This window comes from Lynx rufus, unplaced genomic scaffold, assembly GCF_022079265.1.
Source record: "Lynx rufus isolate CCGP_SWC_20201006 ecotype Redwood Valley unplaced genomic scaffold, mLynRuf1.p SCAF_4, whole genome shotgun sequence".
Lineage (NCBI taxonomy): Eukaryota > Metazoa > Chordata > Mammalia > Carnivora > Felidae > Lynx > Lynx rufus.
Genome location: NW_025814856.1, coordinates 84,443,802 through 84,456,531, shown reverse-complemented (window position 1 = coordinate 84,456,531; position 12,730 = coordinate 84,443,802). Strand labels below are relative to the sequence as shown.

General features: G+C 42.3%; 1 protein-coding gene and 1 pseudogene across 2 annotated transcripts in view; one reads left to right on the top strand and one right to left on the bottom strand.

Moving 5' to 3' along the window:
* LOC124523405 (60S ribosomal protein L31-like) overlaps window positions 1–7,473 on the bottom strand; it is a 50,302-nt pseudogene extending 42,829 nt beyond the window's left edge.
* A 2,209-nt stretch (window positions 7,474–9,682) lies between these two features.
* The window catches only part of MAGI2 (membrane associated guanylate kinase, WW and PDZ domain containing 2), a 1,354,570-nt gene continuing 1,351,522 nt past the window's right edge, over window positions 9,683–12,730 (top strand). For both annotated transcript variants that reach the window (XM_047096111.1, XM_047096110.1), the window contains exon 1: window positions 9,683–9,983. In XM_047096111.1, the coding sequence (XP_046952067.1) occupies window positions 9,683–9,983 (301 nt within the window). The remainder of the gene's footprint in view (window positions 9,984–12,730) is intronic.

Here is a 12,730-nt window from a genome sequence, read left to right as displayed (position 1 = left end):
GTAACATACCCACATGCCCCTGATTTTTAATGTCTTTATTTGTAAACTAGACTGAGAAAATCGTGGAAATTGCTAAGCAACGTTTAATGTAGTACAGACTCTAGGGATTTGTTGGCTGGCAATCTTCCTTTTATCCTGTAACATATAAACACATTTTGTTCCCTAGTAGCCATAGGAATATGACTAAAGCAGAAGAAACCCTTTCAGAGATATTTGTGTTTTATTATCTCAAGGATAAATCTCTAACGCAAAATCATCAAGCAATATGACAAAACATACTGAAGGCATTTTGGAGAGAGCAGAAAAGGGGTTTCTAGCCCTTAAAATCATATGCAAATCTTCCTACCCTTGAGGAGAGACTACACTTGTCTCCAGGGAAAAGGGCTGGGAAGTAAATCTCCATTAGTATTGGGAAAACTTAAACTTCTTTTATTTAGCTTCCTGCTAAAGTGGGAGCTTCAGGGTATGTTTATATATAAACTGACATCCTTAAATATATTTTGGGGTCTTCAAGAGGAAAATGCAATGTTTATTCTTCTTGAGGTATGCAAGACATCTGAATAATGAGTTCCTGAACTCCTGCAGTCACACAATCAAATTACCAGTGTATAGGACCCTCTAAAAAATTAAAACCTATTGTTACTAAGTGAAGGAATTACTCCCTTATTTATTTCTAGTTCTATAAGGATACTGTTGACAACAGAAATAAATATTTAAATATGGCCAAAGGTAGGAAGCTGAATTATATTGTAATGAAAATGTCCTCAAAATTTTGAAATTTTATTAAAATGGCAGTCATTACACTCTAAAAGACTTTAGTATATGCAAATTCTTTCATTAAGACTCAAAACTAGATGAAAGTCATTTAAATTCAGATCCTATATAACTACTAGTTGACCAATATCACAACCAATATTAACTATAGGTAAAATATTCATAATTGTCTCTAAATAACATGGTCTGAAATTCATTAAATATTTATGTGATATTCTGAAATGTATAATATTTTTCATAGTACAGTTTTAGTTATTCAAAGTATATTTTGCATTAAACATATATTGAATACATTTACGGTATTAAAATTATGATAGCGGTCTTAAAATATCTGACAGGTTTAGGGTCAGTGAATTACTCAAGAAAAGGCTCAGAAGATGTTTTGAAAAAGGACCAAGAGTTATCCCACCAAATTAACATGAGGAAATAAAGGCAGCAGTTGATCACATGTAATATTGCGGGTGCTTGTTAAGAGGGAAGTAGCAGGCCTATTCTGTGTAGTCCTGGTAAAACCAGATGTGGGGAATGTGCTAAAAGATTATTTACAAGTTGAAATTACCTGAAGATATTAAATGCTTATTTATTGTCAGAAAGAACCTCAAGTGGGCTCCATCTTCAGTGTGGAGTCTGATACAGGTATTGACCCCATGACCCTGGGATCATGACCTGAGATGACATTAAGGGTGGGACACTCAACTGACTGAGTCACCCAGGCACCCTGTTACTTGAAGATATTAAACAGATGATGGAGACCTGGTCCTGGAGTACTCATTGTTGATATCAGAAAAGTGGTGAAGACATTAATACTTAATGATTTAGCTAACGTGGATCCACAACAAATAAGCCATGCTTTATAAGTAAAAATGTGCATCTGACCTGTTCTTTTTTTAAAAATTTTTTTCTTTAAGTTTTATTTATTTTGAGAGAGATAGAGAGAAAGAGAGAGAGAGAGATTGAGCATGAGCAGGGGAGGGGCAGAGAGAGGGAGAAAGAGAATCCCAAGCAGTCTCCATGCTGTCAGTACCAGCCCAATGTAGTGCTAGAACTCAGCAACCCTGAGATCATGACCTGAGATGAAATCAAGAATAGAATGCTTAACCAACTGAGCCACCCAGGTGCCCCACATATGACTTGTTCTTCATGAAGCTATGCTACCATCATGTTACCACTTCTTTCTCGATATCCTCATTTTTATGGTCTATTGTTGTGGAATGCACCATTCTCTCCTTGGGATGCACATTAAAGTTTTGTTTTTCCCTCATCTTCTACTCAATCCCTTAATGTCCACTTTCCTTCAGATTACAGACAATGACTTGTCAAACTTCCTAATTCTTTTACTGCCCTAAGATTTCATTGAGATTAAGTTGGAAGATTAATCTAGTTCCTTTAATCTAAAGGAATTAAATGAATCCAATTTTTCTCTGACCCATCTTAACTACAATTTTCTCTTAAAGAAACTTAAACTCCCTCTTTTACTTTTAAAAATATTCTCAATAGATAAAACGGGAGATAACTGTCTCAAAACCTTAACAGCTTTCAAAACTTCTTGCTGTTCTTGATCTTTTGAAATACATTCTTAAATATTGGGTTTACTTTACTAGCATCAGTTGATTCTTTGCTTAATAGATACATTCTCATATTAAATACAATAGATAAATATTCATTGTAGTGTTTTTTCCCTAGTACTATATTTGTCTTTATTCATTCAACCTCTGTGAGGAATACAAACATAAGCCATGTTATTAAAAAAGTTGTAGCCTAGAATTGAGGTTGAGGTAAGTCTAATTTTATAATAAAAGGCAGAAAGAAGTGTCATGAAAAGGATCAGGTTGCATTTCATAGGAGTTCAGCAGACACGATAACTTTCAGCTGATTATATATAAGTAAAAAAGTATACAAGAGGTTTATTTAGGTTGGACTTTCAAAGAACTTCATATCCAAGCAAATGATTGGGCTTCAGTGGATCTATAAATTACATGAAATGATATTTAATATTTGGAAGATATATCCTATGTGTATCTGTAGTAGAGCAGCAGGACAGAATAAGATCACTAGTATTCATCATATTCTGAAAAATACTCACGACACTCAAAACGGTTAAAAGTAAACCACACTACAAAGAACAGTATTTGGAGGTTTCAAAACTATTAAAATTAGTATGAGTAGAAACACATTCTTATTGCCTCCAATTATTCATAAGTATTTTTGCTTCTCAGTAAAATGGCTAAGGAAGCATCATGAAGTTTCCCTTGAATTTTTTGAAATATGCTTTTCCAAACACTAGAAAATACATCTAACTGTTCCTTACCATTTCAAAAGAGAATATGTTCACTTTCTTTCCATAACTTTCTTTATACCTAATGTACACCATTGACAAAGTTGAGTTTATGGTCATACTGTCCCTTTATGCTTCTTCCTTGCAATGGAAGCTTTTGTCATTTTAAACTAACAACAGAAATGATAAAAAAAAAATAACAGGCAAGATTAAAATATGGGCAGTAGAAATGATATTAAAAATCCATGTAGGATACTTTAAGTTTACTTTAAAAATTTATGATGGGAATTGATAGGAAACTGAAGACATATCCTAAGAAGATCTATAGAGAAAAAAAGGATAAATTGAGAAGTGGATTTGGAAAAGAAAAGGAATAATAATATTTAAAAAAGAAGTTAGAAAAGTAAGAGTGTTTTATAGATAGTTTACTGTAAGGATGAAAGTGTGAAAAAAAATGGTAAAATGGTTTTAAAAGATTTAGAATCACGAAGCAGAAAATGACAAATTGAACTGCTCATTTTAATAATAAAAAGTGGGGGACAGATATAGCTACTTGATGGCATGAAATTGAAGTACCTGAATTTCTGAAGTGTTTAAAAAAATCTAGTAAGGAGGGTCTAAAAGTATAAAAAGGTATGAAAATATCTTTTGGGGTTTAGTAGAATGTGAACTGATGATGAAAGATTGACAGGCACAGAATAAGTAAAAAGCAAAACAAAAAGAAAGATAAATTCAGATATTGACATGTAAGAAGTATCCCTGTATAGTACTTCATGAAAAGGTATACATTTTCAGATCCAGTATTAGCTTGCTGTGTTTTGTGAATATGGTAAATAGGCAGCCACAGTATCCAGAGTTTTTACTAAAGTACCCATTATCTTTTACCAAAAAGATTACAATCACTTCAAAGCTATAGAACAACAACAACAAAATATTATAATGTTTTCATTTATTGAGCTGGTCAAATTTCTCCATACATTGTCAACTCTGTAGTTAAGGTGAATCAATTAGTTAAATGTTTTTGCAGTTCTCTTTGCCCAATTTGTATATAGTATACGGTCCAGGAACTTCACACAAAAAGGTGCTTTATAAAGACCAAAGTCACATCATTCAGAACTTTCTAGCAACTAAAATGATCTAATACCCTCAGACTTAAGTAGTCAAATTTTACCTGTCCCCACATCTTTTTACACAGGGCTAGGTGGCTAATTGACAGTACTATTTGAGAGGAAGTTCCTGCATTACAGACATTAGACCATATATTCTATCCCAATCATATAACTAATACTGAAAAATAAGATGGTTCTATGAAATGCAGAAACACAATCAACGGACATTAATTCTAGACCAAAATGAAACAGTTCTGACCCTTCCAAACAAATGTAATTGATATAAATCTAAACCATCATCAAAATATTTGAGGTTTTCAGGTAAGGAGAATTAGCACTATAATGTAATTTGATAAAATACCAATGAAATATGCAGTTCTGTGCAAGTGTTTGGAGGCATCTAAGCCCTAAACCTTCCTCTCACTAACTTCAAGAAGCTTGATTTCTCAACATTCAATTCTTTCTGGGTAAGGCTGAAGAGCCAAGGTTTCAAAGTGTGCCCACATCTATCTTTGCAGTCCAAATTCTCTTTCTAGGACTTGGGCTTGCATATCTAGTTACTGGACTTAAGCTATAGATACCCATGGAGTCACCAGGCTGGGCTAAGAAACCAGCAGATAAACATAGCAAATCCTTCTGGAACATCTTTTAGGCAATGTTTTGGGAGAAAAATCATATTTAATATCCATATAAATATGAACCTATTACAGAGCAGAAAATTCATATGAATTTTTAGATAAAAGTGGAGGACGTCAAATAAGATTACTCTTGGCTGGGGGTGGGGTAAGTATATCATTGTTGAGAGATATTTTGATAGAAAAGTCTGAGAAGCTTGGTATTATGCTAAGTAAATCTACCTTATAAATATGGATTAGTATATTTGTGTGTGAATACTGAAGCAGAAGTGAAAGGAGGTTTAATAATAGGAATGATCACAGACAAACTATGGAGCGTGTCAAGTTTATCCTCCATTGCCATTATTACCACGAATACCACCTCTCAGACCCTGTCCCAAGCTCTTGAAGAATCTGGCTTCTTTTCTTAACCTCAGCCTCACTACTAAGCATATTCTGTCTTTTCTTCATCAATAAGTGCTCTTTTTCATTCCATTCCTTAAGACATTAGTATATGTGTAAAGAGATAATCATTACATACTGAAGATAAAAATTCATATTAAGGTGGTGGTCACATAATGAAATTTTATATGCTGTTACTTTGGACATATCTGTTATTAGGTAGAATTCTGCTGAGCGTTTACATTGTGCCAGAGAATGTGCAAGGGGGTAGGAATGCTTTTCTTTCTTCAGCTTTTAAGATTCCCAAACTCTTTTTTAATAGAATGCAATATTCAGTGCCATGTTCTGCACAAAGAGTGTCAGCAATGAAAAAATTCATTCTTGACACAGGTATCAAACTCAGAAAGGGTAAAGCAGACAAGAAGAAATAAAGCAAATGTGAAGGGTTCCAGAAGAGAAGATAATCAAATTAGTCTGAATCTAGCATTTCAAAATGATTGTTATTTCAGTCATACTTTTCATAGTGCTGTAAACCTGAACAACTAAGGACTCACAACTATTTGCTTTCATCTCTGAAAGTTAGCAAAGTCAACTGATCGACAATTTATTTGATGACATTGTATCTGACAGGAAATGCTGTTTTTTCACTCCTAGGAAATAACCCAACAAGTCCTCAGAATACATGTAAGTTTTTTTTCTTAAAGAAAATATACCCATCTTCTTTTTTGCTACCACATTTCAGTGCATTTAAATTTTACATGATGCTCACACAACCTTGTCACATAAATCATCACCTTTTTACAGATGAGGGAACAAGTTCTGAGAGGCTATGTGATTTAATCAAGGTTATATGGCTAAAGGCAGGATCCCAATTTCTGAGTCCCCAGATGGTGCTCTCCTCAGGGTTCTACAAGACCCTTTTACACCTGTAGTGGTCAAGATCCAGGCAGGAGACAGAAATAACACCATCACTAAAACTGGAAAAAGCTAATATAAAGCATTAACTAGTTAACAGAAATAACACCATCACTAAAACTGGGAAAAGCTAATATAAAGCATTAACTAGTAAAAGGAGACTACTAAGCGAGGAGATTACTAACAAACACAGGAGTAGTGGTTTAGGGAGCAGCCAGTACTTCTGGGGCTGTGGGAAAGTACCCAATAACTTAGGTAATAACTTAGAAGAACCATGCTCTCATCCCTGTCCTCTATGCTACCAAGCCAGAGACACAGACCTTACTGGAGATAATGTGGCTGTCGCCCAACCTACGGCAATGAAATTCATTAGGTGTCACAGTCTGGGCTGGTGAGGGAACCACCAGCTGGGGTGCCAGTGAAACTTGCTAGGAATGCACCCATTGGGAGGCCAGCATGGCTTATTGGGAAGCCACACACTGGGGAGTCAGCCAAACTTACCTAATGATGTGAAACACTGATCTCTTGCACACCACAGGCCAGAAAGCCACCCACTGACCACACAGGAGCAAGAAGAAAAGAAGAGGCCCCCCTTTTTTAGGCAGTGTCTCTCTAGCACCTTCTATTGACAAGTCCTAGCATTGGGTTGAGAACAAAGCAATGTTTACAGGTTCTAGTTCTAAATATCACAGTTCAGGGCAAAGATGAATTAGAAGCTGAGAAGCATGAGACTGTTGGCACATAGCTCAATGACTCTCTTGGGTTCTTGAGGGGGAAATGCTTTTATACCAAACTCCTACTCCATTTGTCTTCTTCTTCTTCATTTTTTTTCCCCCTCATTACCACTACAATGAAATGCAGACCTAACCTTTGAGGATGCTATGTACTGATTTCTGGTAAGACACATGGTTAAGTGCATGAGGAGAGCACAATGCAGTGAATGAGACCAGGTCTGGAGCCAAAACATTTGGGTCTGAATATTAGCTTCACCACTGACTAAATTAGCAGCCTGGTAAAAGTTAATCTCTGTATGCCTCAGTCTCCTTATCTGTAAAAGGGGATGATAAGATGATGGGAAAAATAAATGTAAAGCCTATACAACAGCACCTAGCACATAGTTAGAATTCGATAAATATTAGTATTACCCATACGTGTTAGTTTGTAATTGGTGTTTAAAAATGCATATTCAGTTCTCATTTTCAATTTCCATGTAGGTCTGTATCTCATAATGCTAAAACCCAACTTGTTTGGGTGAGACTGGGCTAAGTACCAAAAAACCTTGCGGCCTCCTGGGCATTGCCTTCAGCTTTGATTTCAGATCCTGGCACTGCCCCTGGCTCACTGAACAATCCTCACAGCAGAAGCCAACCCACTGGGGATCCATCGTCTCAAGGGAAAAAAAGACACATGTTTAAATAAATCATCTTTCTTTAGTAACTCTTCCAGTTGACTAAATTTGATTCCCCTCTTCCCCAAACAATGAGTTACACTTGCGAGGAAAAGAGGAAGAAATCACTATTTTTAGTGCCTACCCACCTGTACCAGGCAAGCACTTTGTATGCATTACCTGATTCATCCTCATCATGTCCTATCAAATTAGTACTTTTAACCCTGTTTAACAAATAAGGAAAATGAGGCTCAGAAAGGTCAAATAATCAATTCAAGATGACCTCTTGGTAAGTAGCAAAGCCTCAATTCAATTCCGGTCTTTCTGTTTGGGTGGACTACACGTTTTTAACTGTGCCGCTTGCCTCCCACACTCTTCATCTCAGACATCAAAAATCTTAACTGCTCAGTCGTTTTCGTACTTTGCTTTAAAGAGAAGAGTGGGTGTGCAGCTTTTTTTTTTTCTTTCTCAACCGTATCATTTTTAAGATACAGCGAATGAAATTCATTTACTAGTCACAGGAATTTAAAAAATTATTCCTAACATCTTACACGAAATTAGCTTTGAATGAAAATCAGCAGCCCTACTGAATCTCTGCGCGCCTGTCCTCACCTCTCCTCCAAGGCTGCAAACTTGGTGAAGGGAAAGGAAGCCGGTGGTGGGCCTGCGAGCTGAGCTCCAGCCCGGATTCTGCCGCGGTTCTCAAGTTCGGTCGGACCCTTCTTTTCCTCCTGTGGAGCAGGTAGCTGTCGGGCCAGGACGTCTTAAGGTTTCTTCCTAAGGTACAAGCCCGAGTCTGAGGCTCTCCTGGGCGAGGATGTGCCCCAGTCGTGTCCGCCACAGCTCCCGGGGTGAACAGCCCGTTTCTCCCAGGAAGCTGCCAAGACCACCTTTCTCCCGCCCCAGCCCACAGTCCCTTGTGCTCCGCGTCTCCCAACCAGAAAAAGTGAAGCCCCTTCCCCTGGGACCCTGGAGCAGCCTCTCACCGGACAACTCCGCCCCTCCGCTGAGTTCCCGTCCCGGCCTGCACCCCGCAAAGCTATGCTCAGCCCACCCGCCGTCTGGGTAACCAGCTTGCACTTCCCCAACTTTCCGCTTCTCCGAGGGGGAATTCTGAGAACTCTGCAACGAGTTTGACTGCAAACAAAGCACCGCTCAACAGTGAAGTCCTCCGCCGCCTCCCGACGCCGGGAGCTCAGGCCTCCCCTGCAGTTCCACGCCACGTCCCGCCAGCTGAGCTTTCCCACGGCGGGGTCCCGGGCCGGGGGGGGCGGGGTCGCAGCGGTCCCGCCGGAGCCCCGGGCTCGGGGGCGCGCCCCAAGTCCGGGTCTCGCTTTTTCTGCTCCCGTCGAGTCCCGGTCTGAGGAAGTCCGGACGTCCTCGCGGCGCAGTAACCTAGCGCGCCGCCCGGCCGCGTGGAGGCTGAAGAAAGGTCCGCGCAGGGCTCGCAGCCCTTCCTGCCGGCCTCCCCACGCCGGGCCTCGGCTCCCCTCCTTTCCCGCTCCCGCCTCTTCTCGTAGGCTGCCAGGCGGACCCAGCCTGCCTCTCTCTTTGCCTTCACTACCGGGTCAAGCTGCGGAGGGAGGGAGCGAGACAGCGGCGAAGCGGCTCCCCACCCGGCGCGCGCGCGCGGCCCTCCTCCCGCTCCAGCCTGCTCCCTCCTCCCCTGCCTCCTCCCCTCTTGCCAGTACAGTACAACTAGTACGCACACACTCACACACACACGGACCCTGCTGCTGCCACTGCAGCTACCATGGATATCAGCTAACAACACACACCCAGGCGCGCGCGCGCGCTCCCACTCGCACCACGCAGGAGTGGCCCCCGGCATCCCTACCCTCCTTCCCCACCCCCACCCCACTCGCTCACCAGCTCGGCTACTGCTCGCTCAGGCTGCCGCCGCCGCTGCCGCCGCCGCCACCACAGCTCTCCTCTGCTGCGGGGCCACAGCCTTGAGTGTCATTCAAGGGACAGCACAACCTCACCCAAGCTCTCCTACCTCTGCCCAGCCGTCCCTCTCATCCTCCCCCTTCATCATCCTCACTCCATCCAAAGAAGAGGGAAAGCACCGAACAGAAGGGGGAGGAAGGCAAAGTCTGCTCTTCTCACCTCTTGGCCCCCTTGCTCCTGCATCCTCATTCTCTCACCACCAACTCCCCTACCCCAGGGGAACCCCTCAGGAGCTGAGGCGACTCACCCCACTGCCATGTCCAAAAGCTTGAAAAAGAAAAGCCACTGGACTAGCAAAGTCCATGAGAGTGTCATTGGCAGGAACCCGGAGGGCCAGCTGGGCTTTGAACTGAAGGGGGGCGCCGAGAATGGACAGTTTCCCTACCTGGGGGAGGTGAAGCCCGGCAAGGTGGCCTATGAGAGCGGCAGCAAGTTGGTGTCGGAGGAGCTGCTGCTGGAAGTGAACGAGACCCCCGTGGCGGGGCTCACCATCAGGGACGTGCTGGCCGTGATCAAACACTGCAAGGACCCCCTCCGGCTCAAGTGTGTCAAACAAGGTGAGCGCAGCGGCTTGCTCGGTGCTTTGCCAGGCGGCTGGACCGCTCCAAGCGCAGGGCAGTGGAAGGGTGGGCTCGCGTGTGGAAGGGGGTGTGTGGCGCGACGGTGGGGGAGGTCGAGGGAGTACCCGGCAGAGCGAGTGAGCTTTGCGGGGGGGTCCGAAAGGGGTGCTCAATGGAAGGGAGGGACAGGTTTGCAGTGTGGCGTGCAACTTTGCGCAGTTATATCCTCCACTTTGGAAGGTGTTTGGCCTTGTGTGACCTCAGAGGTGCGGGCGAGCTCCCGGGGCAAATTGAATGTGCGTCAGTGGCACAGCCCGCAGTGGATGAAGAGCTTTTGGGGAAGGAAAGGAAGGACGGACGGAAGGAAAGAAGGGACGAAAGAGGGAGGGAGGAAAGGGGAGGAAGGAACAACTTGAGGGTGCAGCGGCATCACCAGCAGGGCGGGGAGGAACATGGGGTGGCGGGGCGAGTGGAGAACTACGCCCCCCCTTTTCAGGAGCCGGACGGGAGACGCCTTGGTCCTCAGCCGTCCCCTAAGGATCCCTCCTTGAACCTCTAGGTGACCAAGAAGGGAAGGGACAGATTGCTTTGGGCGCTTTAACGGGTCTTCCTTAACTTTTTCCCTGCTTCGCTCTTCTGTCCCCCTCCCCCGCCCACGGTCGTGTCATGTGGGCACCGCGCGTCACGTGCGCACTGACTAACCCCAGTGCTCACCCCGAGTTGGCCGGCGGGAGAAGGCTCGAGAATGAGGCGCGGCACTGGGAGCGGGTTCTAGCGTTGGGGGGTCGGAGGAGAGAAACGGTTACCCGAATGTTCTCTCCCCAGGGGTTGTTGCCCTTGCTGGGTGGAAGTTCCCTGTGGTTGGGCTCCTTTGGCTTCCAATTTGAGGGGTGTGTTGCTGAGGAGCTGGGTGGAAAAGCCAGCTGGTTTCAGCTCAGGCTCCCTCAGCTTCAACCTGGCTTGGATGAGCCTCACTTGAAGGCTGTGATGGGGACTTAGGGAGACTGGGATCTTACAGAACTCTCGTTAACTCTGTTTTTGCTGAAAGGAGAATAGGGTCCTGAAGGAGGGAAGAGTGAGATGAAAGTTTCTCGGAAAGAGGACCAAAGTAGCGAATCTTTGTTTTCCTCACGTGATTTGTGTATGTTCTGTAGCTCAAACGCACATCTCATGTGCTGTATGTATGCATATATGCAAATTCGTATCAGGCTGAAGGCTTCTTGTTGATGACTTTACGTGTTCGTCCTGCCTCAGAGATGGAGTTGAGCATGCCATTGCATGAATTTTGAACAACCCCATCCATAATCTTACTACATGGCCGACCATCGAGAAACACTCGTAGGGAGATGTTCTTCTCTATAAAATCAGTTTGAAAAGTAAGCAAATGAAAAAGAAGTCTCTGGCAGAATTTGTTAAATTTCAATTGCCATACGAGAAAACGTTTTCGTTGGGGAATCTTCTGGCTTACTACTTGAGATAGGCTAATGTAAACATTGGCTTGTAGGTCAACATAGCTCAGGACTGTACAAAACTGAAGATTTATGAGTTAGGGAGGAAGGCAAATAGAGTATCTTGGTATTTTTCAGTGTAACACACCAGAGGCTCAAATACAGGGATTCCTGCTAACTTACGTGATGTCGTAATATTATCTTACGGCAGTAGTTAACAAATGTAAGGTTCTGGTTTTGAGTCCAAGAAACCCGCCACACGATTAATGAGCGCGCTTTTATTGGCAGGAGCTTGGTATTTGTAGTGGGAAGTGATGGCAAGAGTTAATGTGTTGTGAAATTGGACTAATGATAGTATCCTGATGAAGGAAATGATTGTCTTATTATGATTTGCAGTGTTGCCCACATTTAATGTTGTGTTCTTTCTGAGCCCTGTATTTTGAGTGGGACTCTGGCAAAGTGTATCTCTAGCAGTAAGAATGTATTCAAAAAAGAAAGAAAGGGAGATGATTGAGTATTATATTCCATAAAATCTAATAGTAAGACTTAACTTGGAAAAGTGAGGGCATGAAAGCTATCATTAAATAATGAAAAGCTTTCAAGTAAGAAAAGGAATTTTGACTATCTTCTGATAACACCATAGGACAAAACTAAGGTAAATTTATAGAACAATTTAAAAGATGAAACATCTTTGCCTGTGTTAAGAACATGAGCTTGCTAAAAGAAGAGAGACAAAAGGAGGAAGAGGAGGAGAAAATGAGCTTTCTAACATAACCTTTCAAAAATCTGTGGACTGGCTATATTGTGAATTCATGAGCCCCCTTCATTTGGGGTCTTTATGAAGAGGCCAACGTGACCAGATGCCAGGATTCCTATGTAAGCTAGGAACCTAGACCAGATGCCATTTAAATCTTGCAGTGGATGACTTGATCCAAGGTAGCCTCTGATCACCCACCTTCTATATAATATTTTATTTGAAAGAGTATTGCTTTTAGAACTCATGGAATATATAAATATAAAGTGATACATAAAGGGGAAAAATCTCTTTTCTTTCTTTGTTAACTGTTTGTTTCTGGGCTTCACTGGGTCATTGATGATTGATGCTGGTAATGATGTTCACAGAGCCTCCACAGGAACCTGGTTCACAACCTGAGTTATTATTGACCAAGAAAGAAAAAAAAAGCCTCACTTAGCTTTTGTGGAAAATATAATCTTATTGTATATTCTTCTAAATATCATCATTTATATATACTGTTCCCTTGTTGAAACCATTCTTTCCCTTGTCAAACAACAGAC